This window comes from Thunnus thynnus, chromosome 15 (assembly GCF_963924715.1).
Source record: "Thunnus thynnus chromosome 15, fThuThy2.1, whole genome shotgun sequence".
In the NCBI taxonomy this organism is placed as follows: Eukaryota; Metazoa; Chordata; class Actinopteri; order Scombriformes; family Scombridae; genus Thunnus; species Thunnus thynnus.
In genome coordinates this window covers 30,104,326-30,128,000 of record NC_089531.1, presented here as the reverse complement: position 1 = coordinate 30,128,000, position 23,675 = coordinate 30,104,326, and the positions used below count along the sequence as shown (strand labels likewise).

The following is a 23,675-nucleotide window of genomic DNA, read 5'->3' as shown; positions in this document are numbered from 1 at the left end:
GATGAGTTGTCGTTTCATCTGTGTGGTGACAGAAGGAGCAAAGTATTTTACAATAACTGAATTAACTGAATAACACCTGTGCGATATCATCAGAGACACCGCTCACACCTTATTTGAATTTTAAAAAATCCTGGGTAATTGCCATGTTTTTACCAGTCTATACCAATGTACAGATTTATCCAAACAGATACAGGAGCACTGTATTGTGATTGAACCATCGGACTGAACAACATATGACACTCGGCGTCATGCGTCACCCCTTTCATGGGTGCCAGGTTGGAAGGAAAAGCTGCATTATAAGCACTACTGCTTTTAAACCGGTTCTGTAACTTGTATCTGGCAACACCCACAGACTCTCTGCTGCCGTCACTGAGGTCAGGTAGACGGAGCGAAGATGGCGACCGCCTACGAGAGATACAATTTGTAAGTACATATAATATAGTTAATCGGTTTTAAAAAACCCCTCTTCTTATTTCCAAGTCCAAACATGAGGCAGAGTTTAAGGCTGAGGTAAAAGCGGGAGCTGGGGTTGAGAAGCAGCGTTCAGATAGATGACACAGCGGCTGGAGGAGCAGGAACCAGTCAAGTTTCACTCCACACTCATTCATTATGAAGAATATATCTTGGTTGCATCATTATGTAGACATGTACACGGTGTGTAAGGCTGCCTAATGCCTAATGTCTCTCCTCACCAAAAGCACTAATGAGGAGTTCAGTCGTTCAGTGCTAACATGGAGGCAGTGAGTTAGCTAGCAGCAGAGGGTTAATAGTTTATTGGTTTGTCGTCAATTATATCATGCTAGAAAAAAACTATCGTCAGCTCCATTCAGGGTTAAGAATATGACATCTGTTTTATGACACAAATTTCAATCAAACGTAAGGTGTTTATTTTACTCTTATGATAATTAATGAACCTCATTCAACCCAACACTGACGTGGTGTATTTTAACGTTAGCTATAGCCCTCCATAACTTTTATTGAAAGTTGGCAGCGCCCTGTACTCTTATAGGCACACCCTTGTTCATACACTCCGCCTCATTCAAAGTGCTAACTACCCAGTTCAACCAGTCCTTCCCCCCACCTGTCCTGTGGCGGTGGACCGTCAGTGTTTTGACCGTGAGTTTGTGAGGATGGAGAGTGCTACTCAGTCACTCTAGACATTTAAACTGAGATTGTACAGGAAGCGCTGCTCCTTTTATATAAATGTGAACATGCGGAGTTTTGTAAGGCTGATTCTGGTATTTACAATCATTTATTTCTGAGCCTCAACATGACTTTAAATTAAAGGGGTTTTGTATTTCTCCATTTGAATGCACTCTTGGCATAGTGGAGATGCTTTGACATTTAGACCGTTACGTCCGAAATAAAATGGGGGGGGGGGGGGTTTTTAGTCTTTTTTGTTTTAAAAAATGTAAACATCCTACAGTGACTGATTGGCTAACAACTATTTCAATCAGGAGAGACAAGTGAATGAAGCAAAGATAATTGTTTATTGTACAGATTATATTGATAATTAGTCTTGTCAAAAGTCTTTGGCGCTTAGACTCTACAGGGACATTGTGTAATAGAGGGACATCAGTCCTGAGGAGCAGCCAATTAAATCCCATGGAGTCGAGACATTGGTGGTGGTGGCTGAGACTGATAAGACTGATGAGGTTGATGAAGTGATGAATCTGCAAACGAGAGACTGGCAGTAATGGGGACGTGGTGGGGTGAGCATAACAGCAGCATGAAAGCACTAAAGGCAGAGAGGGAGAAAAACATATTTAAAAAGACAGCCACAAGATGATAGGCTGACAATGGAGGTGTGTAGCCAATAGATGTGATCAGCTGATGTGAACCGCTGATGCTCAATTGACAGCCTGTGATAATGACAGCAAAGGAAATTGAGTGAGCATGCATGAGAAATGTGAAAGGCATGATGGTATGAGAAGTATAACTACAAAGATCCAAAGATAGTCTTCCTGACTGAACTTCTGCCCCAGCTCCATTACTGAAACAGTTTAGTTTTGCCACAGTGGAAAAGGAAAACAACTGTTCTGTTTCTGCAAGGACACCTGCTGACAGCTACTTTATGCTAAATTATGGTCTAACTCTATATAAAGTAGTAAAACTTGCTCCACCTTCAGCAGCTACAACAGTAACATGCTACTTACATACTGATGCTTCAGTATTAATAATCTAATGATGTCATATAGAATAATATATCAGTCAGAGGGACCAAACCATTACTTTTACTGTAATACTTTTTAACTTTATTTTTCTCTCTCAGAACTGGTTCTTACTACCTGTTGCCCAACCACATCAGAAATCAAATGTGTTTATAGCTGTTCCAACCAGCTTCACTCAAAGCTGACCATCACAGAGAGGGGAGGGGGACGAGGAGACACAGGATTGTTTCACTATGGAGATATGCATATTGTAATCATAGCGTTGCACTCAGTCAGTGTTATGGGTCTCTTGTTTTGTCATTCTGACCACAGTGACACCGCAGGGTAACCAAGCAGCAACCTCTGGGGCTTAAAAATGAAGCCAAAAACTGCAGTTCCTCAAATGGCTACTTGAGGCTCCAAAAGGGAGTCAATCCCCATAGACCCCCATGTTAAAATGCCCAACTTTACAGCAGAAATAAACATGTTCACAGTTTAACGGTTTTGGTCTCTATTGCTAATTTCCCCTTTCATGAAAACTGTACAGATGATGATTTGTTTTTTATAACTCACCCGTTTAAATTTTATTAAGCTGTAAAGTTATGCATAATTAAGAACACAGCCGCTTTGAGTGACAGGTTGCTAGCTGCTAAGTGGCTTGTTTCAGCAACCAGGCTTCATTCGGCCCGCCTCAGCTCCACCTCTTTGCCCATTTTGATTTAGCCAGGAGTTAGGCGGAGTCAGGCACTGCCATGATGGCGACGGCCGGAGCCGCCCACTTTGAGGCTCAAAACCACTCTTCAGAAACCAGTGAGTGACGTCATAGTGGCTACGTCCATATTTTTTACAGTCTATCAGGGTAACCAGGCTACCTTGGCTAAGCCGTCTATGAGCTATCCATACATCCAGTCAGAAAAATCCATATAATTTATGTACTGTCTTATTAGATCCTGTGACCCCACAGATTTACAGTGCTGCTTGAAAGTTTGTGAACCCTTTAGAATATTCTGTATTTCTGCATAAATATGACCTAAAACATGATCAGATGTTTACACAAGTCCTAAAACTAGATAAAGTGAACCCAATTAAACAAATGAGACAAAAAAACCCCAACTTTTTAATTTATTTATTGAGGCAAATGATCAAAAAAATATGTGAACCCATGCTTGCAGTAACTGGTGTGACCCCCTTTTGCAGTAATAACTTCAACCAAACATTTCCAGTACCTGTTTATCAGAACTGCACATCAGCTTGGAGGAATTTTTGCCCATTCCTCCTTACAGAACATTCTCAACTCAGGAATGCTGATGGGCTTCTTCGCATGAACTACATGCTTCAGGTCCTTCCACAGCATTTCTATTGGATTAAGGTCAGGACTTTGACTTTGACATTATCTTTCTTCTGCTTTAACCATTCTTTGGTAGAACGACTTTTGCGTTTAGTGTCGTTGTCTTACTGCATGACCTACTTTCTGTTGAGCTTCAGTTCACAGACAGATACCTTGACATTTTCCTGTAGAATGTGCTGGTACAACTCAGAACTCAAAGCTCCATCAATGATTGCAAGCTGTCCTGGTCCAGAGGCAGCAAAGCAGCCCAAACCATGATACTACCACCACCATGTTTCACAGATGGGTTAAAGTTCTTATGCTGGAATGCAGTGTTTGCTCATTGCCAAACATAACACTTCTCATTCAAGCCAAAAAGTTCATTTTTGGTCTCATCCATCCACAGAACATTTTTCCAATTGCCTTCTGGCTTATCCACGTGGTCTTGAACAAACCATAGACGGCAGCAATGTTCTTTTTCGGAGAATAGTGTCTTTTTTCCTTGCAACTCTGCCATGCACACCATTGATGTTCAATGTTCTCCTGATAGTGGACTCATCAACATTGACTGTAGCCACTGCATGAGAGGCCTTTAGGCTGAATTCAGACCAAATCAGGCGGTACGGCGAAAACACTAGTCCTCCCATTCATTTGAATGGGGGTAGTGCGTTTTGTCTGCGGCTGCTTTGGCCGCTGCGGCGCCACACCGGACTGCAGCCGGAAAGTTGAGCCAGAGTCAACTTTTGGAGAAACGCAACCCGACGTCTCTGCGGCTGAAGGCTAAGGGAAGACAAAGACGTTACTAGGTGGAGGGGAGGACATTTCTGTTTATATTATAACGTTAAAAGTAAAATTAAACTTTGCTGTCAGCTTCTCGACTCAGTTTAAAAAAAAGACGAGAGAAAAAGAGAGAGAGCTGAGAGCACCAATGCTGTTTCACAGAGGTTACGTTCTAGAGCACAAATAAACACACCCACAACCCCCCCACACCTCCACTTGACCCTGTGGCTGAAGGCCACACCGCCGGATTTGGTCTGAATACGGCCCTAGTTTCCTAGACGTTACCCTGGCGTTCCCTGTGGCCTCCTGGTGTATCACATGCCTGCTCTTGGTGTGATTTTTTTGTTGTTCGACCACTCCTGGGAAGGGTAACAATGGTGTTGTATGTCTTCAAAATCGATCTGCCTGACGATTGACTGGTGGAGTCCAAACTCTTCAGAAATGGTTTTGTAACCCGTAGTGAGCATCAGCAACTCTAAGGTCCTCAGAAATATCCTTTGTCCGAGCCATGACACACTTCCACAAACCTGTGTTGTGAAGCATAGACTTTGATAGTGAAGACCCAGATTTCTCTTCTTTCAATAAGGCAGGACCTCCCAGACTCACACTTGATTGTCATCCCATTGATTGAAACACCCGACTCTAATTTCCCCTTCAAATGTGTAGATAATCCTAGAGGTTCACATACTTTTGCCACGCACAAATATGTAACATTGGATCATTTTCCTCAATAAACGAACATTTCTCATTTGTCTCATTTGTTTAACTGATGTCTCTTTATCTAGTTTTAGGACTTAAATGGAAATCTTATCATGTTTTAGGTCATATTTATGCAGAAATAGAGCAAATTCTAAAGGGTTCACAAACTTTCAAGCAGCACTGTAAATTGTGAGCCCATAGGGTGTTTACATTACTACCTTACCTTACTACTGTGACTTATGAATATGTTTTCCTAACATTCCAGGCAGTCATTGATCCATGGTGTGTTAATAATTTTGAGAAGCCTTGAAGCTTTGTTCATTACAATGAACAACATGTCTAATTTTCTTATTTTCAAACTTATTACTGCATGATGATACATTGCTTTTTAAGTTTTTAAATCACCCTGCACTGCCACACTGTGATGAATTCAAGCAAGTTTCAGGTCTCTGCAAGTTGATTTTGACGTTATACAGAGATAAATGAAAACCAATGGTTTCTTGAAATGTAGGAAAAAAACAAAAATCTGAAACACTTCAGCATGCTTTGGAAAATTTAAAGTAAAGTAAAGGGTTTTTAGTAAATGGGCTAAAACATGCAAAAACTTTAGTGTGGCCCTTTAACAGTTAGCATGCTCAGTAATGCTACATTGTGTTGGTGTAGCACAGGCAGTTTTAGTGTGGTCTAGATTGTGAACAACAATAGTGTGTCTGTGTGGCTGTGTTGCAACAGCAGCTGAGTGTTTCACTACATCACCCAGAGCACCAAACGTCACTGCGGCTAAACAGGAGGTCACATTTTTCTGCTGCAGGGATTTAAAGCTGTGTGTTACTCAAGCTGCTGCTATGATGTCTGGTCCATTTAACATATTGAATGAAGGAAAGCTGCTGTTATATCAGCCTGACTTTTGATAATAAGCAGTTTCTTTCAATTGACCTTGTTTCCTTTTTGCTCATTTCAGTGCTTGCTTTTTAATTACATTTCTTTTACATTTTACCTTTTATTCTAAAGTTTCAATGATTAGTCGAGTAATCCATTTGTCGTTTTGAATCTTTTTTCTTTTTTTTTAAAAATAAAATGGAAAAAATCTGTGATTCCAGCCTCTCAAATGTGAATATTTCCTGGTTCCTTTAGTCTTCTATGATAGTAAACTGAATATCTTTGGGTTGTCTGCTGGTTGGGACAAAACAAGACTTTTGTGGATGTCATCTTGGGCTTTGGGAAACAGTGTTCAACATTTTCACAATTTTCAATAAACAACTAATAGATTAATCAAGAAAATAATCGACAGATTAATCAATAATGAAAATAACTGTTAGTTATACTACTTTGTTCAATAGTTTGATAGTAGACAAAGGACAGGAAACGTGGAGAGAGAGTAAGAGGATAACATGAAACAAGGTCCATGCTGGAATTATACAGCGGCTGTTTTTGCTGTTGATGTACCTACAGGAATGTCAAATTTCAGTGTTTCGTAGGCTAAGATGATTGTGGATGATTGAGGTTGCAATCAGCTATAGAGCTGCACATCCAGAGCCAGCAGGGATTCAGGCTGCACCTGAATGTTCCAAAATACTTTACTTGATGGAAAACATCATGCTACCAGTTCACTCTGTGAGGATCCCTCCTGTTTGAACACAAGCAAGAATATGATGCAGGGGTTAAACAGTGGTCTCTGTGCTTACGTTGCCTCTTCACTTTGAAACATCAAGTGGTTGCACTGTATTTTGATCCTCTTCAGTCCCATCAGTTTCTGTCTTTCTCACAGTGATTGAAGTGTTAACAGGTCTGGTAGCTTTGAGTGTGAGGCTGTGTGCTGATCACAGAGGAGGCTTCTGGGAGTGTCATTGTGCCTTGTGTTCTGGGTGTAGTGTGTTTCGAGAAGCATCCAGATTAAACATGTCTCAACTTGGAGCTTTAAGTCAGTTTGAAAACAGGTGCTGTCAGGAACGAGCTCTTTATGATAAACTTGATGGTGCTCATAACAGTTAGGCGTGTGGCCAGCATGAACAAATGTCACTGATAAAGACGACCTTTACTCTCACCAATGGGTCCTCCAAACGTTCGGCCACCGATCATTATCTGCCCATATTCGTTCTAAATAGTTTGATCGATGGTCTCTATAAAGGTCGATCAGAAGAGCCGATGAGATGACGCAAAACATGCAAGACAATTTCTCTATGCACCAGTAAAATGGCTTCACCGGTCTGGCAGTGGTACCAAGTGACTGGAAAAGACGATACATTTGCAAGGTGTGCTGCAAGGTGTGCTCCCCTCTGGAGGAACACATCCATGCTTCCGAGCATGGGGAATCCTGATTGGAGCGCCCTTATTATTACCTGACCTTTTCTTTTTAAAGGACGGGTTCACAATTTTTCAAGTTTGTCTTAAAACAATAGTCAGGTGCTCAAATGAACCATGGGCACCTGACCTGATACCGTTTTTTCTTGTCATAATCGTTCCTCCTGTTCATACTGACCATTAAAAGATTGATAATGTACTTACAATGTAAGTGATGGGGGGCCAAAATCCAGAGTCCTTCTTCTGTGCAAAAATATATTTAAAAGTGTATCTGAAGCTAATATGAAGCCTCAGTGTTTCAAAGGAGTCAAATCAAGTAGATATCTTTCAACATTACAGTCTTTTTAGTGACAAAGTCCCTCTTTTTGTTTCTATACACCGTAAAGTTATTAAAAACTGCGAAGCGGAGGCAACAGGAGATATTGTGTTAAAAAGAGAATTTATTTTCAGCGCTGTGGAAATTATACTTAATTTAGCAAGACAACATGTAAACATGGAGGAACTGTTGAGAAAACAGGGAGCACATCAGAAAACAAGGGGGGTCCTTATTAAAATATGATCAAATATATAAAAAAGGGACAATAAAAATTAAATCTGTTTCACGTCCAGGCCTCATTCTCTCTGCAGTTGAGGTGGATAAAGGCCAGGCCACTATTTGAGAGTTTAGAATACCTATTCAGTATCCAGCAATATCCTATCTGATATAATATTATCCCATCCAATATTCTCCATATTCTATTGTTATCCACACACTCAACAGTTTGCAAATGGTAAAACTTTTTGTTGCAAAGCAGTCAGAGTGACGTCTCCCTCGTTCTCTCGCAGGCACACAACCCCAGAGAAGTTCTTCATCGAGGCCTGTGATGAGGGGGCTGATGCTGTCCTGGCAATCGACAGGGTCTCGAATGAGATGACCCTTGCAGGTAGAAACCTTATAAAGTTTGCACCTTTGACACTACAAAGATTAAGCTAATGGTTGAGACAAATGTATATGCAATCCTGTGCTCTTACTACCTTTGAGTCCTTAGATGCTGCCGTGTTTCTTACTTTTCAATACCACTGCTAACAACACTCTGTCTGCCCGTGACATGTGATGTCATGTAATTTCAGTCGGACTTTATGTGGGAGTTTGACATTTCAGTTGAAGCACACAGCAGGAAGTAGAGAATCCAGCTTGAATTGTGAATTTAAAAAAAAACTATCATTGTGGTGTTTTGTTTCCACAGGGAAAAAAGATGTTCCTCCCTCAGCAGTCACCAGGCCTATCTGTGGCATCATGGGAACCATCCGTCTAGTAGCAGGTAGGTAGTACAGTGATGGCACACTGTGTTGTAGCCTGTACAGTATAACATACACCAGCTCTGACTGGACCTCTCGCCGCACACAGGGATGTACCTGATCGTCATCACCAGGAAGAGGAACGTGGGCAGCCTCTTGGGCCATGCTGTGTGGAAGGCTGTGGATTTCGATATAATCTCTTATAAGAAGACCGTGCTACATCTGTCTGAGATCCAGGTCAGCAAGTCTATATGCTAAGCTAGGCTAAACACCTCCTATACCTGTGTCTGTACTAGACACACGGTTCTATATTAGTATTGACCTTTTCATCTGAGTCTGGCTACCCCTGTGAGAAAGAGTATTTTCAAAATGTTGTTCATTTTAATTAACAGTAAATTATTAATGAATACAGAAGAAAGTCAGTATCATCTGATGAATGTATTACAGGGAGGATTTCCAAAGACATTGATTTGATTGATTGTAGTCAGCTTTTGATTGGTGAACCAGTTGTTTCTCCCTGCTTTGCTTGCCCAAATGAAAGTAACAATTATCAATGTCACATATCTATATTGTAAAGTTTTTTTCAGGGACCTCGCTGTATTTTTGCCCTGTAGCAGGTTGCCATGGTGACAGCTAGATTTATTTTGTGTCCACAGTGAGGTTGTGCTAACTATTTGTGAGGGTCACTGCTGATATAGACCTTGTTCACAGCAGACATTGGGTCCATCCCAATACCCACACTACAGTATCTGCAAATAGTCAAGTGTCTACTTGTGTGACATTTTTCCAATGAATGCCACAGTGCCAAGTACCTATTAAGACTACAGGAATATGGAGATTTATCAGAGCTCACTGGGACACGCTTGATTAACAAGGACATCCTGTACACATCACTGTACATGGTACTATTGAGCTCAGGTGATTTGTTTGGATAAATAATTAGGCTCAACCAAACAAACTGTTGGGACAGACCCATTTTGACTTGTCAAAGCAGGAAAAGCACAGGTGCAATAAATAACATAAATGATGGCTGTTTAGTTTAGTTTTTCCAAATTTATAACCCTGGTGTGATGCATGATGGTTCACCAGTATGGCTTCCTTTTGTACACTTGAATAAAACAGAGTAATCATTAATGTCATCACTTCCACCTGTGTTCTTTCTGCTATGATGAGTTAAAATATCTGCTGTGTAACAAAGGTCTGTTGAACTGGGTCGACTGGACTATAAATGGGCAGCACAGAGGATAGACTGGATCAGTTGGCCTGTGTAAGTTACACTTAGTAACCGAGTTCAAGTTCAGATGTATGAAAATGAACTATGATAACAAAACCTTCCAAGTCTCTCAAAGAGTAAAAAAAGTTGTAACTTTGTAATTTGGAGCAGCTCAGCAGTCATGAGGCCTACAGTATGTGTTGGTGGATCGGTCATACTATCAGTTTACTGCTACAGTCTAATAGATAAGACTGTCACACTCCATTCTGTTGAGTGGTTTGGAAATTCAGACAACTTGTATGTGTCTGTGACTGGCATCCAGTGACTCTGAGTGAGACCTCAAGTTTCAAGATGATTCTTTGGAATCACAATATCTAATTTCAGTGAAGCAGACAGTGCATTATTAATCTGCTGCTGCCTCTGTTCTTGTTACACTAATTGAAAGAGCAGCCTCGGCTGGAAACTGTATGGATCATGGTAAAACGCTGTTTATGCAGTGTAGAAATAGCATGGAAACAATGGCCTGTTGAGTCAATTAGACTAGCGCGTGTGGCTTTTATCAAGAAGCAGTACTTTTTGTATTTTTTGTTTTGTAACCTAGCAGCAAACACAAACTAGTCTAAGTAGAGTCACTGGCAAAACAGGAAGACAAAGAGCTGATCAAGAGAGAGGAATGTAAGAAAGCAGATGGAATCAGTCAACAAGAAGAATGGAGGTGTAACGTCAGGCTTCACTCTCTGTGCTAACTGGCTTAGCAGCCAGATCCTATTAGCCCAGCAGAGATGCACAAAGCTCAGAAAGCATGCAACTCATTCTGATACAACAGGCACCGCTGTAACCCTGCTGCTCTCCTCCTCATAAGACTGAATGGAATGGTGGAAGGCTACGCTAAGCCCTCAGCAACACAAGCTATCCATGATGTAATACTCACAAAGCCCAGACCCCTCTTAGTTACTGTTGCTACACTTTTTCATTCTAGAAAGGCTTGTATTTTTACAAAAGTAACAATAGCAGATTTACTTCTTAGAATTCCCAGTCATTTTTGAAACGATTAGTCTTTGATTTTAAACAGAAGACGCCAAAAACAGATCGAGGACGTTTTTTTTTTATAATTTCTCAGCTTGTTTTCACTCATATACAACAAAGTTTTAGTGTCCCTGTAAAAATAAATGAATACATGGCAACTAAGATGTCAACCATGAACTGCTGTGTCCCTGTTTGAATGTGGGCAGTCATGTCTCTGCTGTCACTATCTAATATCTTAAAATGTCCCCAAAATTATAGAAAAATATAAAATATATAAAATTGTTATGATCCTACCTCAAACACACTGCCTGTCAGCGAAAGTCACCATCCTCCTGTCGACTCACCAAGATCGGTTAAACCCAAATTTTTCTTCTGTTAAGAAGCATGAAAAACTAAATATCATCATTGCTGCTGGAGCTGGGAGACTCCACTACTGACCAGAAGAGTGAAAAAGAAGTAGGGCACAAAGAAATGTAAATTTTTATCTCAGTCTTGGTTAGTTTTCTGCAAATTTAAATATTTTTACATGCAAAAATGTATTCACTCATATTTTTTGCCATTTTCGCATCAGAATTTGAGGGGAAAAGTTGGATCTGTGTGTCCTTAACACATACAGTATCAGTACAGCATATATGTGTGCACTTCCCAGCGCTCTGTAAAGTGCATTGTCATGACTTTTGCGTTCTTTTCTGCCCTTCTCTAGTCTCAAGAGAACAAGACCTTCCTGTCCATGATTAACAATGTGCTGACTACAGACGGCTTCTACTTCTGCACTGACTACGACCTGACACACACACTGCAGCGACTGGCCAACACCAGCCCCGACTTCCAGGAGATGACCCTGCTGGAGAGGGTGATTTTATTGTTTAATGAAGCATTTCTATGTGGGCTCACTCATCAAAACTTTGCTCTAAATGATAAGTACATAGGTGTTGCCACATGCTTTTGTATCTTTAACTGATGGATAACCTGTTGATGAGTGAATCATATTGCTTGTTGTTTTCAGGCAGATCAGAGGTTTGTGTGGAATGGAAATCTCCTGAGAGAACTGGCTGCACAGCCAGAGGTAAACATATATGACTGTCCACTGTTGAAGCATCTTGCTTCTTTTTAAGTATCAGTCATGAAAGTGAATATTTTTGTACTTATTCTATTCATCTTACATTAACTGTCTGGGTTTCCCCATAGCTTCATAAGTTTGCGCTACCTGTTGTCCACGGCTGTATCCTTTTCACTGAAAGTTTAACTAAAGATACAATATGATAAATCTCACTCTTATGCTTTGGACAAACTCTTGAGGAAATCCTTTCCTTGACCCACCTATCCAGTCATTGTCATGAAGCCATGCCGTATAAATGGGAAGATCTTTGAATGGATCCTCATATCCAGGAGAAGCTGTTTCCGGGCTGGCGTCAGATACTATGTCAGAGGTAAAAGCTCCTGAAGGAGGACCCTGGAGCAGTCTCTTTTCCAACTGCACCAAGCAGGCTTCACAGACAGTCATCATTTTATTTTCTGTAATAGTGTGTGAGTCAAAAACGACGTCTCTACCTCTAACAAACAGTATGCTGTATCTCTATACGTAACTTTTGATGTAACCTTTTGAGTTTAGATTTAAAAACACTGCTTATATTTACTACCTCACTGCTAACAGAGAAGGAGTGAGAAAAGCAGAGGAACCAAACGCAAATGTCTTTGGTACCTTTGGTCCAGATCAGGTCAAGATTCAATAGTGTAGGGACTGTAGGCTCATTCTTAAGAGTACTCCACAGATTTAGCATTGCACTACTAGAATGTGATGGAGATGGATGAATGGAGATACCATCTTTTTTTAGTGCATATATTTTTCTTCCCTGTCAAACCTGGCGCCTACATTACCAACAATGCAACCCAATCACCATCTTGGCAATGTAAGTTTTAAGTTGGGTCCATGTTGGAGCGTTGTCACTGGGTTTGTTTTGTTAAGACTCAGGGATTTGTAAGATGAGACTTATGAACTATGTTAAGTGCTGAAACAATTAGTTGATTAATTGATTAGTCGATTGACTGAAAACGAATCAACAATAGTATTTGTTTAAGTATATGGATCAAACGAAAATGTTCAATATTAACTCTTCTGTCTTTGGGTTTTGGACTATTTCTCAGAATGTTAAAAAATAATCTACAGATTTATGAATAATGAAATCACTGTCAGTTGGCAGCTCTAGCTATGTTTTAATGTTGGCTGCAGTGTTTTGGTGTTTTCACTGAGGAAGCAGCTGTCGCAAGTGATCATGGATGTTTGCTGCCGTGCTCTTTGCCCCACAGGCATCGACTCTGAAGGCCACGCCGCTAACTTTGTGGAGACTGAGCAGATCGTTTTGTATGAGGGAGCAAAGGCTTCGTTTGTGCAGGCAAGTATGAGGGCTATGGCATACTGTTAAAGACTGTTTGAGGCTTAAATGTATACCTGGTTTGTTCTACACCTCTCTGTGCAATTACTTAAGATGTATTTAAGTTTGAGAGGTGCAAGATTTCAGAAATGACATTCCAAGGTTGTTTTTGGTCCCACAGACACGAGGCTCCATGCCTTTTTACTGGAGTCAGAGGCCCAACCTCAAATACAAACCCAAACCCATCATCAGCAAAACCACCAATCACGTAAGAGCAGGCCCTTTCAGTTTCTCTGTGCTTGTTTTAATAGTGATAGCTATGATGCTAACCACTTGTCCCAATGTATAGATGGATGGTTTCCAGAGGCATTTTGACTCTCAGCTCCTCATCTATGGGAAGCAAACCATTCTGAACTTGGTAAGCTTCCTTTTTCCATTATTTATTAAATAGAAGCAAAGCCTATCTAGGCCAATGTGTGTATTCTTTTTTTCAGGTGAATCAGAAAGGCTCAGAAAAGCCACTGGAACAGGCCTTTTCCAAGATGGTGTCTGGTATGAACAATGGCATGCTCAAGTAAGTGTCACTCAGTATCCACCTTCACTGTGTTGTGAACATAGACATTTTAATAATCTCTCTCTACTGTCTATATAACGATGCTCCCTAAATGAAAACAGAATCTGAAAGAGGAGACCACACATGAGTTTTGAGGTTAAAAAAAAAAGTTGATCTGGACATTTCTGCCTGATCAGACTAATAGGACATTGTCTCTTCTATCCTTAGCTACATAGCCTTCGACTTCCACAAAGAGTGCAGCCACATGAGATGGGATCGTCTTCAGATCTTGGTGGATGATGTTGCTGAGACGCAGGATGAATACTGGTAACTTCACCAGCAGCTGTTCTGAGGCTGATATCTAGTTGTATACCATGAAGTCAAGTCAAGGCAAGGCAAGGCAAGGAAAAACTCCTCTTTTAATGGGAAGAAACCTCGAGCAGAATTGGGCTCTAGGTGGGCAACCATCTGCCTTGACCGGTTGAGTTGAGAGAGAAAGAAGGAGGGGGAGAGGGGAGAGAGAGAGAGTGAGAGGGAGACAGATGAACAACAATAACAATAATAATAATAGAAATATGACTAATAATAATATAAGTGGCAGTGGGTGTCAAGCAGGACCATGCGGGCAGCAGGTGGTTGGCAACCACAGATCCATAGATACCTGCAAGACGAGAAAGCACAAAACTACGGGGAACATGCCAAGTTAGTAATATGCATTAATGGGACATGAGTGCATAGAGATGGAGAGGGAGAGAGGAGCTCAGTGCATCATGGGAAGTCCCCGGTCTAGGCCTAATGAAGGAGAAAGCAAACCTGTTCTCTGTGTGTGCAGTTACTTCATGTTGAACTCTGAGGGAAAGACGGTGGCCCAGCAGAGAGGAGTCTTCCGCAGTAACTGCATGGACTGCCTGGACAGGACCAACGTCATCCAGAGCCTGTTGGCCCGACGTTCCCTACAGTCTCAGCTCCAGGTAAACACATGAGACGGACAGCGGCTGAACCAAATGGCCTCTTCAACAGGCATGTTGCAGAAAACACGTTGTTTTCCAAAGGTTTGCTAATTTTTTGCCCTACAAGTAGAAGTCTTGAGAGTGGTATACTCATTCAGCCCATTACTCATTCATTCAACACTTTGGTCCGGAGTAACATCATCACCTTTAAGTTGATATGTTGAACTTGTTAGCAAACAGTTGCTTATTTTCACATCTAGCAGTTACAGAGCAACAAGATCTGGCTCTCTAGCTGCTAAATGCTCCACTATGTTCACCAGCTAGTCTACAACTAACTGTGTCTGTTTGCCATTTGGTGCTGAGCAGGTAGTAAATAGCGGCTTTTTAGAGCTTCTTCTCTGAAAACAGCTGCCTGCTACGGCCGAAAAAGACGCTATGAGAGTGAACCAAAACATTTAAGTTGCAGCGGGACAGCTAAACAATGAGCTGAAACTCGCTATAAAGTTAGCTATAAAGCTATAAGTTCATCACTATGAGCCATGCACAACACATTACACACTGTCATCAGATACATTGTCAAAAATATTGATTATAGTCACTTCAACGAAGTCTGAAGAGTATGGGATTTATGATAAGTCTGCTTAAAGGGCCGAAAAAGTCAAGCAGAGAGTCTCAAACACTTGACTGATTGACACTGATTTCACAGCCCTGTGTGTGTGTGTGTGTGTGTGTGTGTGTGTGTGTGTGTGTGTGTGTGTGTGTGTGTGTGTGGTCGGGGATGGATGGATGGATGGATGGATATATATTGGGACTTGGAGTCTGTGAATGTTATCTTGAAAATAAATGACTGGATTTTCATTGCTCAGGAACCTTGAAAGTGACTAAGCACATGTTCCTCAGAGGATTAATCTTTTTTATTTTACACACTCCATGAGGACACTCCTGTCCTCTAGTGCCTCCCTCAGGCTAAAATGTATGCTTTGCTATCAAGTTAGCTGTTGGTTTGGCAAATGTACGTCAGGTTATCTTCCCCAATAAAGCTTCACTAAACCTTTCTATGGGAAGTACCCAAAGATGGATTTCCACATTGTGCTCACATTGAGAAGCTTAAATTGTACTGAGTGGTGTATTTCTCCCTGTGTGTCCACAGAGAATGGGGGTTCTGAATGTGGGCCAGCGGATCGAAGAGCAGGCTGACTTTGAAAAGATCTACAAGAATGGTAATGTTCTTCTATGCTTGACTGTTAGCATGTGTTGTGTGATTAGTAGCTGCAGTAACTGTAGCCTCTGAGCTTGTCCTCACTCTTTTGTGTGTGTGTGCTCTCTAACCAGCATGGGCTGACAATGCCAATGCATGCGCTGTGCAGTACGCAGGAACGGGAGCCTTGAAAACAGACTTCACAAGGTACAGTAACACCTCACACCACACATCAGTCAACTAATGTGTTCCCCTGCAGTCTTATTATTGTAATTATTATTATCATGGCTGCTGTTTCATTAACATTCCTGTCTCCTCCTTCAGGACAGGGAAGAGGACCCGGTTGGGGCTGCTGATGGATGGCTGGAACTCCATGATCCGCTACTACAAAAACAACTTCTCTGATGGCTTCAGACAAGTATGATGTCTATATCATGATTTGTTGTAGCTATATCATCATTGAAGGAATGGGTACAGTGCTAAAAAATACATTGCTTCAACATCATAGCTCTATCACAGACTGCTTAGACATCTCTGCAATAGACCAAAGGCCTCTTCACACTGTGTGATTTTGGGCTGTCTGAGATGAAAGTTTACAATTGGGAGAGAAACATGGAGAAATCTGTAGTCATCAGTGCAAAACAAAGTTCACCAATGACCAGTTTGGAGCTTTGGAGACCATCGGCAGCCTGCTGCAAAATTCAAAAATATAGTGTCAGAGATGTAGGACCAAAGTCTCACAATGTGACTGCTGCTATGACCCAATCTGCCTAAAATTGATATTGCACATACACAGAAGATATAAGACCCATCTCGCACAGTTTGACATGCAATTAAGTTACATGATCACATGTCTAAAGATGCCTTAAACATCACAAAGCTTTCTTGGATTTGGCAGCGAAGAGAACAAGGTATCACCTGGTTTAATAACTACACATTTCTCTATAACAGAATATTTTTAATTAGATTGTGATAAAATGATCAAGTCGCATCAATTTACTAAGATTGTGGTAAAGTGTTCAAGTTCCATCATAGTCTTTTGGAGATTAAGGCCTGAAACATGCCCCACGCAACTACACAAATGGCCCGGCCGACACAAAAATACGACCTTGGTGAACATACTCAATGTGCACTCTTATGTGCAGGTGGAGGCGATCAATTTCAGTTGTCTGGGAGGCGATGTAGCTAGTTAAAGATAATGTTTCAATGACCACAGTAGTAAACAGACATGGCATCTGTAGTGGAATTTGTACTTTTGTGCTGACTACACTGAAGAAATTAAAAAGAAAACATAAAAGATACCGTATAGCTTTTCAGGTGACACACTCCAGAACACAACAACACGTGAAATCAATCTTGCGTAGCTCGAAGCGTGTGTGTTTGCGTACTTGAGTGGAGAATGCTTCAAACCTAAGAAGAGCATACATTTCATGTATCTCACAAAGCCAGTATTAGTGGGTTAGCCAGCTATCTTTGGGTTTAATTCATGTTTTCCAGTATCATGAAGCTGGCTAACTTTGAACCTTGTTAACCTGGTCACTTTTTGCTGCCGCTATAACTGAATCTCATTTCATATTAAGTGCTCCACTCATGGTTCTAATGATGTTAATTGTAATAACGAACTTGTAATAAATATCCAGGTCATAGCTGGATAGGATAGGAAAACATAAAGTATACTGGTTTTTCAGGATCACAAATGTTAGGCTCAGTGAAGCAGGTAACCCAAAGAGAGCCAGACTAAGTTAAACTTGCTTTGTGGTACCGACCCCATGTGTCAGTATGGTTTTGTGTGTTTTAGGATTCCATTGACCTGTTTCTGGGTAACTTTGCTGTCGATGAGTCGGATGGACCCACTCCTCTTCGAGTGCAGAAGGACTGGAAGTTCCTCACGGTCAGTATGTCAGTGTTCTCTCTGTTCCCAGCAGCAGCAGTGAATGTGACTGTCAAAGTAATCATTTAAATCTCTTCTTTTTGCAGCTGCCTATCATTATGCTGGTGGCATTTTCCATGTGCATTGTATGTCTTCTCATGGCTGGTAAGTTCTTCCTTACTGATCGATCTGCACTCATGTCATCTTTGTTTTTTTTTTACAAAGCGAGTCTTATTTTTCTAACTTTGGCCATCATATCTTCCCTCATATCTTTCTTCATTCTTCTGGCTCTAAATGTCAAAACTGGGTTAGGGCTGACCCCAGAATATCTCATTTGGGATTTTACACATAAATATAACTTAACATTGTGATCATCTAACATTTTCTATAATGCCTACACATAACCAGTGCTCCAAAATAGATAGAGAAGCCTTCATGTGTGCGTATATTATGCCTCAAAGTGACTCTTGTTTGTCGTCCTCCAGGTGACACTTGGACGGAGACTCTGGCTTACGTGATGTTCTGGGGGGCTGCTAGTGCAATTACAGCCACTATCATCCTGTTTAATGGCCAAGACTTTGTGGACGCCCCCAAACTGGTTCACAAGGAGAAGATGGACTGAGTATGGTGTATGTGTGTGTGAGGAGCAGCTGGGCCCAGCAGGCTCATATACCTCATCATCTTCACCCTCTTCTTCTCCAGGTCTGGACTCTAGACTGATCTTCTGCCTCCGTACTGCCCTCAAGGCTTCAGTTTTTCATGCATTCGTCTGCAACATGTTTCATCTGCACACACTCCTTCACAAGGGTTACATTTTATTTCCCACATTCCTCATACTGTATCTTTGCGTTGTCGTTGTTGTTGGTGTTAGGTTGTTAGTTATACAGAGGTTCTGTGATGCCGCTTAAGTCAACCGTTTCAGCGTTTTCAGTTTCCACAACAATTGTAATTTTTATACACTTACGCTAGTGCTCATTTTCTTATTTGTTAATCATTCTTATTACGAAAGTATCTTTCTGTTGTGCTTCATTACACAACTTATAGTTAAAGCTGCATTAATTAATTTTATCGGCTACTTGGGGGCAGCAAGAACATATCTGACATTGTCACCATATAAAGCTGATATGAAGAACATGCTAGCAAACACATTCAGCAGACAAAGAGCAACACTATCATCCCATTCATGTTTTCATTTTGGTCTCCACCAATGCCTGAGGAAAATATCTGTTTTTTTAGCTACTAAATGTTTCACTTTCTTCACCAGCTGGTCACTAACTGTGTCTGTGTGCTGTTTGGTGCTGAGCAGTTAGTTTCAGTGGGTTAATCGGAGTTTTGTCACTGAACATAGCTGCCTGCTGCTGCTGGAAACAAAGTTGATGAGAGCAGATCTGTGGGCTGTAAAACCAAAACAATGACCTATAATGGGCTAAAAAGACCCGTAGTGTTTCAGAGTTGGGTGATAATTCTCTATTCGTTAGTCACTATGAGTGACGCTTTTCACATTACACATAGTCATGTGATCCGTTGTTAATATAAAGATATTGATTAGTGCAGCTTTAAAGATACTTAGTGTAATTGTATTCATCCCAAACAGATGATTAATGTCAGTTAACCCTAAACAGTCTCAGTCAATGATGTGGCACTTAAACATGCACATGTTGAAACATATACTGTATGTTGTGTCTAATTGATTAATGGAGCGCACTCTACATAATGTACATGTTGATTTTGAATGTACCAGGCCTTACAAACTTGTGTATGAAGTATAAATATTTGGCTAATCTGTATGTAACAGGTGGAGGTAGAGTAGGAGTGAATAATATGTCTTCCTATTAATCTAACTTGGGAAAGTATGCATGATGATTCTGTTGTAGCAGTGGGCTTAGTGCTTTCTTCACCATCTTGTTTTTGCACTTTGGAGAACCATGAAATTATCTGCCTGCATAATTAATGATGTGTCCATTTGCATTGTGGGTCTGTGGTTGCTACCATCACCCACATCTCTGCGTTCGGTGATTCAGAGAGGTCTGGTGTGGTGTTCATTTACAATGTTTTCAATGGTTTTAGAAACAATTGGCCAATCAGAGCTTTGTAGGCAGGATTAAGAATGGAATTCCTCCTGCATAGCTAGCTACCTAGATACATTTATAAAAAATAGTGACCGAAAAATGGCCACAAAAATGGCTACGAGTGTGAAAGAGATTGATGCAGCTCCACAGGTTGTTGTAAGTAATGCATTTCTTTGGTCATCCTGAAAATGGGAAGTTAACAGCTTAGCAACCACTATCATAGCTTCTGATTCGTCACTGTTTTCTTGTGACTATCAGTTAATTTTCATTTTCTTTAGATGCCAATTGAATCTGTTCACATTAAAGTTTTTAAACCATTCATCCCTGGTTAAAGCTTTAATTACAATATTGCATTAGCCTGAGAACAACATTAATGAATGGTTTACTTATTTAGTTGAATGCCTTTTTTATTCTGAGATAACAATTTAAAACAACTACTGAGTGTAAAATTTGTTGAGTTGTGTTTTTGTTCTTCTTCATGGTGTTCATGTTGGCTGTTAGTTTTGTTTTTGCCCTAACCTATCAGTGGCAAGTGACGAATTTTCAGTCAACACAAAAGCTGCAGCAGCAGTTATTTCACAATGATATAAGAAATACACCAATTCCAGTTGACTTACAACAACCTATACAGCTACATCCATCTTATCCAAGATTGTTATTATTTTTATGGCCATTCATCAGTCGTGATTTTTCACATTTTTGTGGTCAGGACTATTATCTACAAGGTAATTCAGTCAGCATCTTCTTTTTGCAGACTTAAAAATCTATAGAAGCACAAAAAATGTGTCCATATTGAAAATATATGAGATCTCAAAATAATGGTTTCATTAAATTGGGATTTTTGACCTGAAAACTTAGCAACCACAGAGGCTCTGGAATTCTGTAGTCCACCATGCACCTGTTCATTAATGCTTTCAGTCGGGTTTCCTCAGAGGTTTTGGGATAAAGTTGCTCCAGTCTAGAAGAGAACGAGTCCACTCTTGGATCACTGCCTTACACGCCTGCCCTCAGTGGAGAGGGCATGGACATTTGAACCTTTCATATGATTATTTAAGATCTGGTTGGGCATTGAAACCTTCCTCTGATGCTGATTTCAGATGTTTCTTTTAGGGGAATCACTCACTATGCCTTCTTGTACTGTGTATGATTTCTCATTCAGCGACATTCAGGTTGTGTGGTGTTAGTTTTCAGTGGTGTTTTAGCAAACATAATCTCATGTATCAGGTCATACCAACAAGTAGCACAAGCCAGTGAGTGAGTGATTAAATGAGGTTTAAACTCTTGTTAATTTAGTGAAACATTTATCTAAATGTACTCTGATCATGCTAGCTCTTTGAAGAAAATCTTGAATCTTTGATGAACTTCTGTTTAAACTATGTAACTTTGTATAACAAGGAAGAAGACATTAGATGATACCTTATGCACACAAGTATAATTTGTGCAAACAAGTTATTAAAGAAAACTTCTATGAACAAGATCCTTCTTATGCGAACAAGAATAACTAGTGCAAACAAGATCATTTTTGTGAGCAAGATATGAGGTTAAAACTTGTGCGAACAAGGTAACTTTTGGGAACAAGATATTAAATTATATATTGTGTGCACAATATAACTTGTGAACAAAAACAAACTTAAAAAACAAAATTAAATATGTGTGAACAAGTTATTTTGTGCAAACAAGAACTTGTGCGAACAAGATATCTTATGTGCATGATAGAATCTTGTACTAACCTTTACAAGCAATATATTATATATCTTATGCACATAAGATATTATCTGCCTTTGCATAAGCTATTTAATACAATGACTTGTGCTAACAAGATTACTTGGCATATGTTGTGCTAACTTGCAAACAAGTTATTAAATAATATCTTGTTTGTGCAGTATTGTGCCCACATGTAAAAAAAAAAAAAACATATTTGCTTTTTCAAGAGTTTTCAACTGCATCTCATGGTCTTTATTAGCAAATTGAGTTGTTTGCTCCGTTGTCATGACGTTGCTAGCAAGAGGAGCTTGAAATAAGACTTTCATTTTTGTCAAATTACTATTCATAACATCAAGAATGACTTTTTCATGCTCATGTTTAACTTTGTATAGTGTAGGTGAAATCTGTCTCATGAACATGTCCTTGTAATGCCTGTACATTTTAAAAAGGATATTTGTATTTACAGATGTAATATAATTTGTGGGTGGAAGTGATGGTTTTATCTGGATAAGCAGTGACAGTCAGTCAGCAGCACCTTATTTGAAGTATGTTCGGAAATTGTACTCTATCTTTATGTTATGAAACAGGATGAAAGATCAGATGTTTCCTTTCCATCATGTTGGTGAAGCTGCAGGTTTAAAATAGCCTGAAGGTTCCACAGTCATACAGTATACTTTGGTTTATTTTTGGGTGTGATCATTATATCTATACTACAGTTTTAGCATTTGTTTTGCTTGTAAACGTTAATCAATAATGAAGCCAATGACATGTTACTGTGACATAAAAACCTGCTCAAGTAAGGTGTAGAATGAGATGTGTGAGGTATAACATGACTTGCAAACTTTACTGTGCTTTACAACACTACATACATTTGGAAGCAGGGTCGTTGCTTCCAGTGATGACACAGAGGTCATGCTTTTGCATTTTTTTTGGGGGGGGGGGAATTCTACTATTCAAATCTTATAGGAAATGAAATATGAAAAATCCAAATCATTAAAAATAAGGAAGAAACCATTTTTAAGTGTCAGCTCTACATTTCTTGGGGGAGTTGGACATTAGAGGGGGGCCTTAAAATCACGACCTCAGTATTTCTAAAATCCTGTGTACGGCCCTGTTTCGAACAACAACAAAGCCTAGTGGAGGACATTTCCAACAGAAATGCATGTGTTAATGGTTTGAAAAGGTGTCTTGCAAATGATGTTAACACCTCATCCAGTACAGCTGATGTTGGTGTTTTTATGTCTGTAGGTTCCCCTGTAGTGTCATATATTAGGAACATTGGGATTGTATAGGTATAAATGTATCATTTTAAAGCTATAAACAACATTCTACAAGTCCTAACAGTGGTATGAAGCCAGAGTCATTTATATAGTTTGTGGTGGAACATGTAAATGATCTTGTGTTTCTCCTCAGCAGTCTTCAGCGCTCTCCTTCCAGAACCAGACTTCCTCCAGTGGTTTCTGTAATTGTCAATAAACTCCAGTGAACACACACATATTACTATTATGGCACCGTTCCTCTTTGGGAGTTTGTTTCCCTCTTTTTTACGTGGAACTTTAACAGTGCATGTGTATGCTGCATCAGATCCACAACTGATGCAATACTACCACTTCCACTGGACACTGAGGTTCATCCCTCTATATTGTCTCTGGGAATACTGGTGAGAGTTTACACAACACATGGTGATTATCTTATGTGCTGACTCCAGTGTTTTTAGACTGTCTACAAATAAATAAAGCCATCATATAGGGATATACAATTTACAGAAAGTATACATGAATAGTTCACTGAATAAAATACCACAAATCCAAGACTTTATTTTTGACTAAAATCCTGGCTCTGGCCACCCACAGCAAATCAAGCTACAGAGACACATTTGACCATTATCAGCTGAAAACATAAACAAATGCTAAATGAATGAAAAAAAAATATATATATCATTAGTAAGAGAGATCGTTTCAGTAAAAAAGAGGAAAGCCCAGTAATTTAACATGACAAAATACAAATATGAAGAGTTTATAGTTCTGTTACACAGATAAATGGATGAATAGGAGTTTCATGAGCATGTCCACAAAAGGAGATTTAAGCATCCATATTTGTTCTGCATCCACACGTGGTCAATCACTTTTTAAAAAAACTGACCGCCCAATACAGTAATACAGGAAAAACGTATGAATTCATTTTA

At 40.0% G+C, this 23,675-nt stretch overlaps 1 protein-coding gene across 1 annotated transcript; it reads left to right on the top strand.

The window, feature by feature from the left end:
• Nucleotides 1-310: 310 nt before the first annotated feature.
• sacm1la (SAC1 like phosphatidylinositide phosphatase a) lies at nucleotides 311-22,990 on the top strand. Its single transcript, XM_067611713.1, has 20 exons — nucleotides 311-423; nucleotides 8,083-8,180; nucleotides 8,484-8,558; nucleotides 8,645-8,772; nucleotides 11,478-11,627; nucleotides 11,781-11,840; nucleotides 11,963-11,996; nucleotides 12,103-12,204; nucleotides 13,082-13,167; nucleotides 13,328-13,414; nucleotides 13,496-13,564; nucleotides 13,641-13,720; nucleotides 13,928-14,026; nucleotides 14,532-14,670; nucleotides 15,800-15,869; nucleotides 15,982-16,054; nucleotides 16,172-16,265; nucleotides 17,646-17,738; nucleotides 17,825-17,882; nucleotides 18,203-22,990. Exons 1-20 carry the CDS (start codon nucleotides 395-397, stop codon nucleotides 18,337-18,339), a joined length of 1,761 nt encoding a protein of 586 aa, XP_067467814.1. The 5' UTR covers nucleotides 311-394; the 3' UTR covers nucleotides 18,340-22,990.
• The last annotated feature ends 685 nt before the right edge of the window (nucleotides 22,991-23,675 follow it).